Below are 13,432 nucleotides of genomic sequence, written 5' to 3' on the forward strand. Positions count from 1 at the left end.
AGAACAGGGGGCAGATGACACACCCCTTTCAAGAGATTTATCTTGAATAAAGGGAAGGGCATCAAGGCCCAGGTAGCTGAGTGGACAAGGAAAGGGTGGAACCTCATGTGGGCTCATAAAATATAAATGTGTGTGTGTGTGTGTGTGTATGAATGTCTTAGGAGTCATGTTACTAGCTGAACACGTGATGACATAAAAACCTTGGATCCTGCTTCAATCCACTTGCTTCAGTGTGTGTGTGTGTGTGTGTGTGTGTGTGTTTGCTGACCCCAATTCAAAAGTTTAAGTTTAATGGCATGATTAAACTTATGTGATGTGCTTATATAAAATAGGTGAATTTTGCTATTTTAACTCTCACCAGGCAGTTTCATGTCCAAATTCTGTGGCTGAGACTTGGCAAGTACCTTCCTGTAGACCTTGTGGCTGGACACTCCCTCTTCTTTTTATTTTCCTCTTAAAAAGGTGGTTTTCTTTTTCCAGCACATGATTTATCTTTCATCAAAATTTCAGTGTCATCTTTGTGCTGTTTATATATAGACCCTTTCCACAGTAGCATAATTTACACTGGTCTGCTGTCTGTGTCCATCCCACTTACCTCCCTGGGGCACTGCTTTCTCCTTCATAAGTCATTGTTTATTTAAGTCTCTTGTGTCTTTGAACACGAATGCTAACCTTTGTCTTCTTACAGCATCTATCTCTAGGACACCACCGGAAGGGAAGATGACAGAAGAGGGTTTGTCGACCGAATTGTAATAACATTTCATTCCTGTCTCCTTAAGACAGGCAGAAGCAGAGATGGACTATCAAAAGATGCAACAGAACCAGATGCAGAAACAGCCAGAGACAGGACAGCCTGACAGAAAAACAGAGATAGCTGGTCAGGCAGGCTGAGAAAGCCCAACAGAGGGACACACTCAGATATTATACCTCCTCCCCCAAAAGAGACAGGTAGAAAGGCATACACAGAAAGGGGCAGACAGAGACAGGTAGAAATAGATGGAGACAGAGACAGGGAGGCAGAGGAAGCCGGGCACAGACAGGGACAAACAGACACACATTCAAACTAAGGCAAAGAATGATGGTTGCAGACAGAGACAGGGAGACAGGCAGAGGCTGATTGACACAGATAGAAAGACAGAGACAGACAGACTGAGAGACAGAGAAAGACAGACACACACTGAAAGAGAGCCAACAGACATAGAGATAGTGATGGGGAGAGAGAGAGTCAGAGAGAAACAAGGTTGGGGGTGGGGAGAAAGACAGAGACAGGTCGGGACAGAAAGGGAAAGACAAAGACAGACGGATGGAGAAAGAGACACAGAGAGATGCAGATACAGACGGATACAGAAGCACTGGAGAAATACAGAGACAGAGACAGAAACATAGAGACCCAGACACAAACGGATTGTCAGAAACAGAGAGAAACAGAAAGATACGGACAGTAAGACAGAGACAGACAGTGACAAAGATAGGCAGTCTGAGACAGAGACTGAGGTAGACAAAGACAGAAGTTTGATAGAAATTAGACAGGGATGCAGACAGACATAATGGAGACAGAGATAGGGGAAGACAGAGAGAGTGGCAGACATACAGAGAGGGAAAGACAGAGACAGGGATAAATCCTCATCATTGTCAAGGACCACGTGGTATCCCATAGGGGTACATCTCCTTTAGTGTGGCGTTTAGTTTGCTGTTATTTAGCTTGATGGTTTCCTGTAGCGTTACCATGACTATACATTTTGCCCTGCCTCCCCATCTCCCCATGCCTTTACGAAGAGGCTAACAAAATGAGTATCAACATGGGAAAAGGTTTCTTCCTCATCCTGAGCAGTCAAAAAGAAAAGAAAAAAAAAGTGAAAAAATAGAGACAGGTATTGGCTAAATTGCCCAAACTGGCAAATGGCAACAGTCAGGGTTTGTGAGAGTTTAAATGTTTAAATGAGTGTATTTCAGCTGTCACTGTTTGTACATTATTGAACATCTTTCTACTGTAAGCAGCAACAAGCAATTTAAGGATTTAAGGCTAGTTGGGTAGGAAAACAAAAGCAGACCTTTCAGTCAAGGTACACTTGTAGCTAAGTAGTCTCTGAATTTCCCAACTGAGGATACCTCTGTTTAGATGAAATGGCATCTTGGCATTCAGCTCGAGAAAAAGGAATTTCAAATTGTTTAGAGAGTTTATATAAAGAAAGTGAAATTCTTACCAAAAAATAATAATAATAATAATAATTTTTACCTTTCAACTGAATCATGACTTACTCTTCTCCCCAGTTATTTTGAAACACAAATAAAATGAAGTCTATTGTTTGTAGTTGGTTAGGTAAACGGAATATAAGGGAACACGAGAAAGGGTAGGGGGCTGCAAAATTAAGGGCAAACATCGAAGGATGCAACAGCAGCTTCCTGGTTGAACCATTTCATATAAGTAACTGTCATGTAACTATTACTCTAATACTAGTATGTGGGTTTGGGATAACGAAGCCTTTCAAATCTCCTTAAAGAGTAAAAGGAATGAATGAATGGATAAAGTCAAAAGGAATTTGTTCACTGAACGACAATGGATAAAATCTAATTGGGAAGAGAAACATAAACCACCAGTAAGGAAAATTCTGATTTCAACTAAGTAAAGCATTAAAATCTGGTGACTATTTTTTTTAATTTAAATTTATTTATTTTAATTGGAGGCTAATTACTTTACAATATTGTATTGGTTTTGCCAAACATCAACATGAATCCGCCAAACACCAATACAGTATACTAATTTTTTTAATTTGTTCATCTTGTATTAATTTATCACACTCTTTCCAAGCATGTATTTATTATTTATATGGCTTCTTAAATAGAGTTTTCCATTCTTTGACCTCAAAATGACTCAGTGGAGGGAATGGGATGGTGACAATTTGTAAGTGAACAGTAATCAGAAACTAACAAATTCAAATCGTGACTAGTGTGCTTCTCCTTTTGTGACAAAAACACTTTTTATCTTACCCTTTTGATTACCAGTGTGGACATCTCCTGATCCCACTTCCAGATGCCAAATAATTCCCATTATAATTCAAAAGCGTTCCTTTCCAGAGGTTACCAGACCTGTTTTTAAGCGGGAAAGAGTCTTTCCAAGTACAATTCCAAGGTCAAATGTTTCTGAAGGGCAAAGGCCATCAAGGTGCTTAAAGAGTGCATTCTGGTGCATAAATAATTCATGACTGTGTGCCGCAGAAAAAGTCTGTCTAGTACCGAGATGTCCTCATAGAATCAATCTGCTGCCTTCCACTCCACCCCCAATATAGGGTTGTATAAGATTTGAGACATCTTTCTAGGGTTAAAACGCTAGGAAAGGCAAAATAAAGCCAAACTAACATCAAGATATGATATAAAGTCAACTAACCTAAGAATATTGAGGAACAACCAATAAAGAGAAGATCATCAGTGTAGCCTGGGTGCGTTCACAGAGTGAGAGATCATGGGAACCAAGTACTACACACTCAGTGGCAGGGAATGGGGAAAGGGAAGCAATCCAAAGGAAGCTAGCGGTAGTGGTGGTAATGAGTGGGGCAGAGTGGCTCTAAACACGCGAACTGAAAGAGAAACCAAACTGTTTCTTTAACGTTCCTTTAATCAAGCTAAAGGAAATGCATATTTTCAAAGAGTTTCCCTAACAGTGGTAGAGTAGGTAGGTTCACAGGTTGCTCTCTCAAGTCAACTGGTCTTTGACTTGGCAGAAATGATGGGAGGGGGCATTGATGGATGGTAAACCAGGAGGACAGGTTGCCACTTTAACAGCACAAATAAGTTCTAAAGGTGTTGGGGGAGCAGGGCTTTAAAATTTCTCCTCTTCATAGGCTCAGGTAAACAACCTCAAGTATTATGAGCTACAGTTCAACAAAGACTCTGACAGAGTTGGGCCACCAGAGGTGGGCAAGTCCGGTTGGTCCCGCAGAAGGAGCTGGCATCTGGACAAAGCTGGTCGTCCCTGACCCCAGGGAAAGAGCTGCTCACCTCTCTGAGATTTTGTTTTCAGGAGTCCTCACTGAGGAAAACGCCCCTCTCTGGGGAGGTACAGGAAATTACAGGTCACATATATGGGGAAAACCACATCTTCGTTCTCCAGATTCACCACCTCTAGCTCTTCATCCTTTCCCAGGGAAAGCACTTGGAATTCTGTCTGCTTCCGGAAAATGGCTCTTCCAGCCCTGTCCAAGGAGGCCAGGCGCAAGCGGAACGCGACCTTTCTCTGCCAGAGTAAGCTGACCCCGAGACCGCAAGATTTCTTCAGCGCGCTGTGCTTGAAAATGATGCGCCGGTTGGCATAGCACACCACCAAGTCCCAGCCGAAGTTGAAGCCTGCCCACCGCCAGGTGCGCTGCGCATCCCTGAGGAGCCGGCCCCCGCACCGCATGCTGGTCCTCTGGAGGTCGGACACGAAGACATCCACGGGCCCGAGGTCTCTGGTCTGCTCAGCCCGGAGGAGGGCAAGCCACTGCTCTTTGTACACTGGGGCCAGCCACGTGGCAGGGATCAGTGCATCCTGGTCGATGATGCGTGCTGACGGCAGGTCGCAGATTATGTAGGCAAGCCGCAGCTGCTGGAACGCTGGCACGAAGGCTCTGCCCTGCTCGGTCTCCAGGAAAGCGGTGCCCTCTGACTCCTGCCTGGACCTGGCAAACCACGAGTCGGCGTCAGGCAGTAGGTCTCTGCGGGGGCCTCTCCATGTCGGCTGCAGCTGCAGGAACATCCACTTTTTCAGCGTCGTGTACACATCCATCTCTACCTCCATCACGATGAGCTCTGAAGAGGCAATGACCTCTTTCATGAGATCCAGGCTAATTTCTCTCAATAACTCCTCACTATGCTGGGTCATTAGATTGTCCAGCAGCCACTGAAGACACATGGCCCTGATGTTCTGGAGTCCGTAGCTCTCAGCAGAGCAGTAGTAGCTGCACACGGTCTGATCACTGACCGTCTCCTTCATTACCTCCCCGCACTGCTGAATCAGCTTGTCCAGCTGCAGCATGCCGGCTGTGGCCAGCATGGGGACCACTCGACCGGGTGGGATGAGCACAGAGTTTCGGTACAGGGAACCTAAAGCCTCGTGCAGTGCCTCACAATCAATGTTCTCGTCAGGCATCTGCAACTCTACAATATCCATGGTTGTCTCACGCCACGCACCACTGAACATGCTAGCAAAGTATCCTGACTGGCACAAGTAGACCTTGTGCAAGTTCCACTCCTCCCCCAGGGCACGGATCTGCACGTCACTCCCTTCTCCTCTCAGAAAAAGTGTCTTATAAATGGACTCGAATCTGTCTTTTGCTCTCTTCCTGTGGGTCGCTTTTGTGAGCTGCCCTTCTGGGCCTGTCTTCCGCTTGTGGCGCCCTTGACTAGTGGTGGGTCTGGCATTTTCACTCTCCTCCCCTTCCTCTATCACTGCCCCTGCTACCTCTTCGGCCTCCTCCTCCCCCTCAGGAGCACCTGGCTCCTCTGGGGCATGCCCCACTCTGTTCGAGGGCATCCAACTCTCTACTGTTCCCATGGCTTTTACCTCAGGGGTATAGAGGGCAAGCTTCCTCACCAGACGCAGCTGCCATTGGCACTAGCTCAGCCCATGGTGTCGTGGGATACGGTTGATGTTTGTGACGTCATCTTGGACGCCACGCAAAGCCACGCCCACGAGGCTTTCCCCGACCCCTCCCACTCCCCATCACAGGAGAAGTGCACTCTGTACCAGGAATTCCACTCTGTGTATCTTTCCCTCCAGGGATGATTTCTCTGGGGCTCCCTTCATAGGATAATGGTGGAACAGAGGACTTTGTGTATGAATTTTCCCCATGAATTTTAAGAACATAATTTCCTCTTCCCCATTTGAAATACTTAGTGATCACTCCTTTTTTTGGATAATTACATCTTGGTTCCAGCTCTGTGCTCTATGCACCTTAATTTCTGTAATTATTTTCTTAGGGTATCCCATCATTTGTGGCTGTGAAAACATTTTCTGTGATAAAAGTGGCAATGTTTGCCCAGTCTTTGCTTTTGTCTCTATTTTAGACACCAGCTAAGCATGTAACAAACTTAAACAGTGAAAGAAATGAGGAGGGAATGAGATGGATTTTGATTTTTGAGGAAATTAATAATATTAAATACTGACAAGTGTTACATGCTACACAGATTATACAGTGTAGAGAGAGTCTGGACCTTTCAATGACAAGGAAAGTACAATACAAGGGAAAAAACTTTGAAAATGGTAAGTCTCTCAGGTCATTTGACCTTGCCTAAGTAGAATGTTTGGGGCTTCCCAAACATTCCCAGTGGTAAACAATCCACCTGCCAATGCAGGAGATGCATGAGGCATGGGTTGGGAAGACTTCCTCGAGGAGGAAACGACAACCCACTCCAGTATTCATGCCTGAAAAATTCCATGAATAGCAGAGACTTGCAAACTAGTGTCCATGGGGTTGCAAAGATTCTGTCCTATTCAAAGCTGCAGCATGCTGGCTGTGGCCAGCATAGGGACCACTCGACTAGGTGGGATGGGCACAGACTCCCTGGTACAGGGAACCTAGAGCCTTGTGCAGTGCCTCATGTCAGGCATCTCCATCCTAGAGAGTTAACTTTGGCAGGGTGATAAGCAGTGAAAGCCTAAGGCCCCTTTAAGGAGGAGATAAACATTCTTTCTTTTTCACATTCTTTTGCCTTAGACAAGTAGATTTGGTAGGCAGCCTTATCTCTTGTTCAGTGACATGCTTATTTTTTTTTTTTTTTGTAGCTTTGGATGAATGTCATGGGACCTCTGGTAAAATCTTCCACAGCTGGATCTCTGGGTTAATCTGTTCCTTCTGACTAATCTCGTGCTGATGTCTTCTCAGGATGTATGTTATAGGAAATGGTCTGGGAAAAATTCTTACAGCCTTGAGATATTTTTTTATCTATTCTCAGCAGCAAGTTGAGAAGTATATAAGGCCTTCCCTAAACTAGTGAGCTGGGTTCTCTCCTACCCCCTTCTGATGTCTATGGCAGAAGCGTTTTCTGTAACTTTCACTTTAAGTAAAATCTACACAATGCTCTGAGTGACTGAGATTGTCTTTGGTCCCGGAGTTAAATCTTCTTCTTCAGTGACCATGAATCCAGCAGCACTGTTCACCATTCACCATAAGCTATCATCTTGAGAGCTCATCTGGGATATACAGGACAAGGTAAGCATACTCAGAGCTGGGACTCCTTTGCTCTTTTACTGTAAAGTCTCTACTAACTCAGAAGCTTATGGACCAAACTTCTTTTCCCCAGTCAGCTTTTCCTGGGCTCTCTGACCATTTCATAACTGCTTGGGGAATTAAAGCTACTAACCTAGTATGCTGGGTTGTAGATTTTCAATGGACTTGCAATCCATGCTGTTATTGTGTTTTTCTAGCCAGACTCCATTCCAAGTTTTACAGGACATTGCAGGCAGGAACACTTAGGGAGCTAGCTCTAGCTCTAGCTCCAGGGACATCTCTCAGACCAGAAATCACCATCCTAATCCCAGAGACCCAGAAGCAAGTTATTGTCACGACTATGCCTGCAGACTATATGGATATGGATTGAAGCATTGCTGGCCAGCATGAGATTCCGGAGGACACAGATTGGGGAACTCCGGATTTGGGCAGATTGGGAATGTGGCTGGCTTCTTCCCTTGGTAGTGTTAGCTCTTAGTGGATCAGAGAAAGCCCTCCAGTGTCTCTTGTCTCAGCTCCTTAGATATTCTTTTTGTACAATCTCCTGGACAAGAATAGAAAGGTTGACCTTGACACACCATGAATGTGAACAATTATTTTTTCCTCACAGGCTGACCCTCCATCACCTCCTTTGTTATCAGATAGATGCATGTGGCAACTCTCAGAAGGGACATCTTGGGTTTTCTGTTCATCCCTTTATGACTTACCACTTCTACTGCAGTCAAGGATATGCTCAGGAATGTGCACAGACACATACAGGACTGGTGCTTCACCTGGCGGTCTTACCTTTGGAAGCATTCCAGAAAACTACTCTGCTCCACCCTGGATGGCACTGGAGAAAAGGGAAATCAAGCCAAGCTTTTAATGGTGAGGAACTGAACATCAATCTGGGATGCCATCAGGTCTATCCCTGCTGCATCTCCACCCCACCTCCGTGGTAGAACGAGAAGGGACAGTAATGAGAAACCTGCATTCATAAGGGACAGGTTAACTCCAGCCAGGGAAGGAAGCTTGGGTGGAACACCTGTCTCTCCACCCCCATCTAGAGCAGAGAGGGATGCCTCCAGTAGAAAAAAAGCCATGGAACTGGGCATGGCTTTTTTCTCTCTTACAGATGGGAGCTAGCAGTTCCAGAATCACCCTTTTGAGTTGTATTTCGAAAAACTGGGATATGTTTGATCCCCAGCGCCTAAAAAATCCCTTATATGAAGGCTTTCTTTACTTTAAGAGAAGACCTCACCTCCCCAGAGAGACAATCCCTGCTGGGACAACATCTTATCAGTCAGTCAACTCTTGTCAGCAGAGCCAATTTGAACACTGTCTGGTTTAAATTTTAGATATAAAACTATGACTACAAAAAGGAGAGATGACATTTTTGACACTGAATGGCCATGATATTCTTTAGACTCCAGAGAAAACTGGTTAAAATGAAGTCTTCTTGAAATTGCAAAATTGTTTCTTTTTGCACATGCAATTAAGAAAAAGCTGGCTTGTTAAAATATTTTTTTGGGAGCTCTGATCCTGCATGAGAAACAAAAATATGTCTGGGAAAAAACCTGAAGTTAACTCTTATCATGTCCTTGAGATACACAGCCCACTCTGTCTGAAACTCCAGCCATGAGCAAATTGGTAGAACTTCAAGCCAAGGGAAAAAACGGGCAGAGACATTTTAAATTTCAAATGGAAAACTGTGAAGTCTCTGTCTAGATTTATGTGTGTCTCAGTGTGTGTCTTTGTCCTTGGACAAAATTGCTAAAGGCCAGTTGGTCAGTGAGCTCTATTTATCTGGCCTAAGGAGAAGTAAGCACTTACAAATCAAACAGTTCTAAATTCAAGAAAACTAAACCAAATGAATTTCAGACTTGTATGAACTGGGAAATATTCACTATTGAATTGATACCTGGTATTGATGTTTGTTGATTGATCTAATTAACACAGACATTGTGAAGATAGAAAATGATATAGCTTTGGGTGATTTATATTTACCGGTCTACAAAATGATGATATAAAGTACAATTCATGGTTGCTGAAAGAAAGTAGGATGTGTGTTTTCAATAAAAGGGTATAAGGAATGAAATTACATTCTATTAAAAAAGGAAGTAAATTTGAACTTACAGGTTCTCTGAATGGGCAAATAAAGTGATGAACACAAAAAATATAAAAAATGTTTGTGGTAAATGAAAAAAGGTTTGTGGCAAGTGGAAGAGAGTTTTGTGCATGACTCAAGTTTCTTAAGACATTAAACTGCCTTTGTAATCTTTTATTGCTACTTTGACTAAGTGAATAACTATTGTTTCACAGTGAATATAAGCTGGCACCAATCTGGAATTTGGTTTTCTCTTCCTGATAAAAGAACAAAGTTTTCTTGGAATGTGGCTTTTGATAACAGACAATGGCACACATAGACAAAGCTCATTCTGCTTCTACAAAAATTAACCCCTCATCAGGGCATTTTAAATGGTTAAACAATGGCTGTCAACCAAATAGTTGGGGCTATGGGAAATCCAAGATGGCTGCTTAGTTTTTCCTGGCTCCCTGACAAATCTCATTTTTATTTGATAAGATAAACCCTTTCCTGGCTTCAGGGTTAATGTCTCACAATAGAAAAAAAAAAGGTTAAAATGTGTTTTCTACAATCTCCAGTGATTGGAATACCCACTTTGCTGGACAGGTCATACAGACGTTGACAAAAATCTTCACGAACTTCTTGGAGACTGTCGCTTTCACTGGCATCCTCAGTTGTCGGGCAAGGATGGCAGAACAAAGGGATCGGTTACATGGGATTGAACAGACTGCTAAATATGATTGAAATTTTCATGACTTTTTGTCTGACATATTACTGGTTTCTAATCTTTGTTTACAGATATAAAGAAGCTCTTTTCAAGTTACTGATAGTTCAAAACAATTTAGTGATTTACACCTGTGGGTAAAATTATCACATTTTTCTCTCTGCCTCATCCTTCCAGAAGAAATTGGAGACACTTGGGCTCTGAATAGCCTTATCAGGTAAATAAAAAGACTGCCTCCCAACATATGCGGAAATCTCAAAGTATACTGCTGCTGCTGCTGCTAAGTCGCTTCAGTCGTGTCCGACTCTGTGAGACCCCAGAGATGGCAGCTCACCAGGCTCTGCCATCCCTGGGATTCTCCAGGCAAGAACACTGGAGTGGGTTGCCATTTCCTTCTCCAATGCATGAAAGTGAAAAGTGAAAGGGAAGTCGCTCAGTCGTGTCCCACTCTTAGCGACCCCATGGACTGCAGCCCACCAGGCTCCTCCATCCATGGGATTTTCCAGGCAAGCGTACTGGAGTGCGGTGCCATTGCCTTCTCCGAAAGTATACTGGGAAGGTCTAAAAGAAAAATTCACCCAACTGATGTCAGGCCTAAGGCATCTATTAAGTTTCACTGAATATTAGGTTCTAGTTTTGTTAATTAAGATCTGTATTTACTAAGACTGACTTCTAAGGTAGTTCCTTGTGGTTATGTTAATATTGCTAAGAAGTTTAAGTTATGAAAAAGGACACTCTGAGTTTGTTTCTGAAGCTTATCTCAGTAACCAGTCTATGAATAAAGATCAAATGCTCCAGGATCTACAACCAGGAGATTAACAACAGGACTGGAAAAGGTCAGTTTTCATTCCAATCCCAAAGAAAGACAATGCCAAAGAATGCTCAAACTACCGCACAATTGCACTCATCTCACACGCTACTAAAGTAATGCTCAAAATTCTCCAAGCCAGGCTTCAGCAATATGTGAACCATGAACTTCCTGATGTTCAAACAGGCTTTAGAAAAGGCAGAGGAACCAGAGTTCAAATTGCCAACATCTGCTGGATCATGGAAAAAGCAAGAGAGTTCCAGAAAAACATCTATTTCTGCTTTATTGACTATGCCAAAGCCTTTGGCTGTGTGGATCACAATAAACTGTGGAAAATTCTGAAAGAGATGGGAATACCAAACCACCTGATCTGCCTCTTGAGAAATCTGTATGCAGGTCAGGAAGCAACAGTTAGAACTGGACATGGAACAACAGACTGGTTCCAAATAGGAAAAGGAGAACGTCAAGGCTGTATATTGTCATCCTGCTTATTTAACCTATATGCAGTGTACATTATGAGAAATGCTGGACTGGAAGAAACACAAGCTGGAATCAAGATTGCCAGGAGAAATATCAATAACCTCAGATATGCAGATGACACCACCCTTACGGCAGAAAGGGAAGAGGAACTAAAAAGCCTCTTGATGAAAGTGAAAGTGGAGAGTGAAAAAGTTGGCTTAAAGCTCAACATTCAGAAAACGAAGATCATGGCATCCGGTCCCATCACTTCATGGGAAATAGATGGGTAAACATTGGAAACAGTGTCAGACTTTATCTTTTTGAGCTCCAAAATCACTGCAGATGGTGACTGCAGCCATGAAATTAAAAGACGCTTGCTCCTTGGAAGGAAAGTTATGACCAACCTAGATAGCATATTCAAAAGCAGAGACATTACTTTGCCAACAAAGGTTCGTCTAGTCAAGGATATGGTTTTTCCTGTATGGTTTTACTTCATGTATGAATGTGAGAGTTGGACTGTGAGGGAGGCTAAGCACTGAAGAATTGATGCTTTTGAACTGTGGTGTTGGAGAAGACTCTTGAGAGTCCCTTGGACTGCAAGGAGATCCAACCAGTCCATTGTGAAGGAGATCAGCCCTGGGATTTCTTTGGAAGGAATGATGCTAAAGCTGAAACTCCAGTACTTTGGCCACCTCATGCGAAGAGTTGACTCATTGGAAAAGACTCTGCTGCTGGGAGGGATTGGGGGCAGGAGGAGAAGGGGACGACAGAGGATGAGATGGCTGGATGGCATCACTGACTCGATGGACGTGAGTCCGAGTGAACTCCGGGAGTTGGTGATGGACAGGGAGGCCTGGTGTGCTGCGATTCATGGGGTTGCAAAGAGTTGGACACGACTGAGCGATTGATCTGATCTGATCTGATCTGATAGTCATTTAGCAAACTAAATCAGATGACATGGATATGTCACTGGGCTATACTTAATAGAAGTTCTTGATTGAAGTTCTTACTGATGATTCTACTATTACTTCTAACGATATTGTTTTCTATACTGCCTGCTTCAAGAAGTGTTGTTCCTTACATTATCAAGTGTGTGACTGAGCCACTGATATAATGATGGTGTACAGTTGCATATGAAATCCATAAGTATAATGGTGTGACTCTGTATATAAGAAGCAACAAGACAGAATATTGTCCTGCACCAAGAGACTAGTGAGACAGGTGTGGTCCAGAGACTTTTGTTACTCACAGGGCCTAGTCCAGTAATATCACACTGGGTGGCCTATCAGTGAAATCTTTGACAGACCTGCGAATGAACCCTCCCAGCACCATGGAACAAGATGGTAATGAAATGCTCTGCAAACCATGGTCAAACTCATGGCCATAAAAGGGCCCTGCTCTGGTAACTGGCACTTGCTATCTGCCTCTACAAAGATTAACTCATGGACACTACAGCTGCTGACCTTCAACATCCCCTGAAAGGAGTTCAGGGTGAAAATCAGAAATTAGGCACTCGCTCTGTGTTCTGGAAAAATGGACAAAACAGGCCTTTGGATAGTTAGATATTTTCATGTAAAGATTTTCTTGAGCCCAAATTCTTGCATCTTCTCATACCTAGAAAAACACTAAAATTGTTAATGGTGACAACTATTTTGGCTTATACATTAATACCACAGTAAGAAGCCAAGGCCTACCTGGACAAACTTTGACAACTGGCTACCTAAAGCACCTGTCTACGTTGGGTTATAGACTCATTCACCTGAAAGGAAATTATAAGATTTATTTTGTCTGTTAAATTTCAGGTTTTCATTCCTTCAACTACTTCTAACTGGGTTTTTTATACCTACATTCAAAATGTATATGAACATGCCAGATGGCTCCATTCTTATAAATAGGGCAGCCCAAGTGTTGACTCTATCCAGACCAGGATCAAAGTTACTATCAAATATAACCTGATTCTTTCAGGTTATTCTTGGACTGCTGATTACAGTAATTCATCTACTGATGTTTGGTCTCTGCCTTTTAATCTACTTATCTAGTTTGTTCTTTCTAAAGGATACAATGGCTTCCCAGACAAAGTAACAGTGATGCAGAGATTCTGGTCACTCTTCAAAATGGACTCCCCTGATGTTCCACCATGGTTACAGATACAATCTTGGTTTACAAGCCCT

General features: G+C 43.2%; 1 protein-coding gene across 1 annotated transcript; it reads right to left on the bottom strand.

Moving 5' to 3' along the window:
- Positions 1–3,607: 3,607 nt before the first annotated feature.
- On the bottom strand, positions 3,608–5,530 carry LOC129640109 (germ cell-less protein-like 1). The gene has a single exon (XM_055565345.1). The coding sequence runs from the start codon at positions 5,528–5,530 to the stop codon at positions 4,025–4,027; it is 1,506 nt and encodes a 501-aa protein (XP_055421320.1). The 3' UTR covers positions 3,608–4,024.
- Between the last annotated feature and the right edge of the window lie 7,902 nt (positions 5,531–13,432).

Source organism: Bubalus kerabau, chromosome X (genome assembly GCF_029407905.1).
Source record: "Bubalus kerabau isolate K-KA32 ecotype Philippines breed swamp buffalo chromosome X, PCC_UOA_SB_1v2, whole genome shotgun sequence".
Classification (NCBI taxonomy): domain Eukaryota; kingdom Metazoa; phylum Chordata; class Mammalia; order Artiodactyla; family Bovidae; genus Bubalus; species Bubalus kerabau.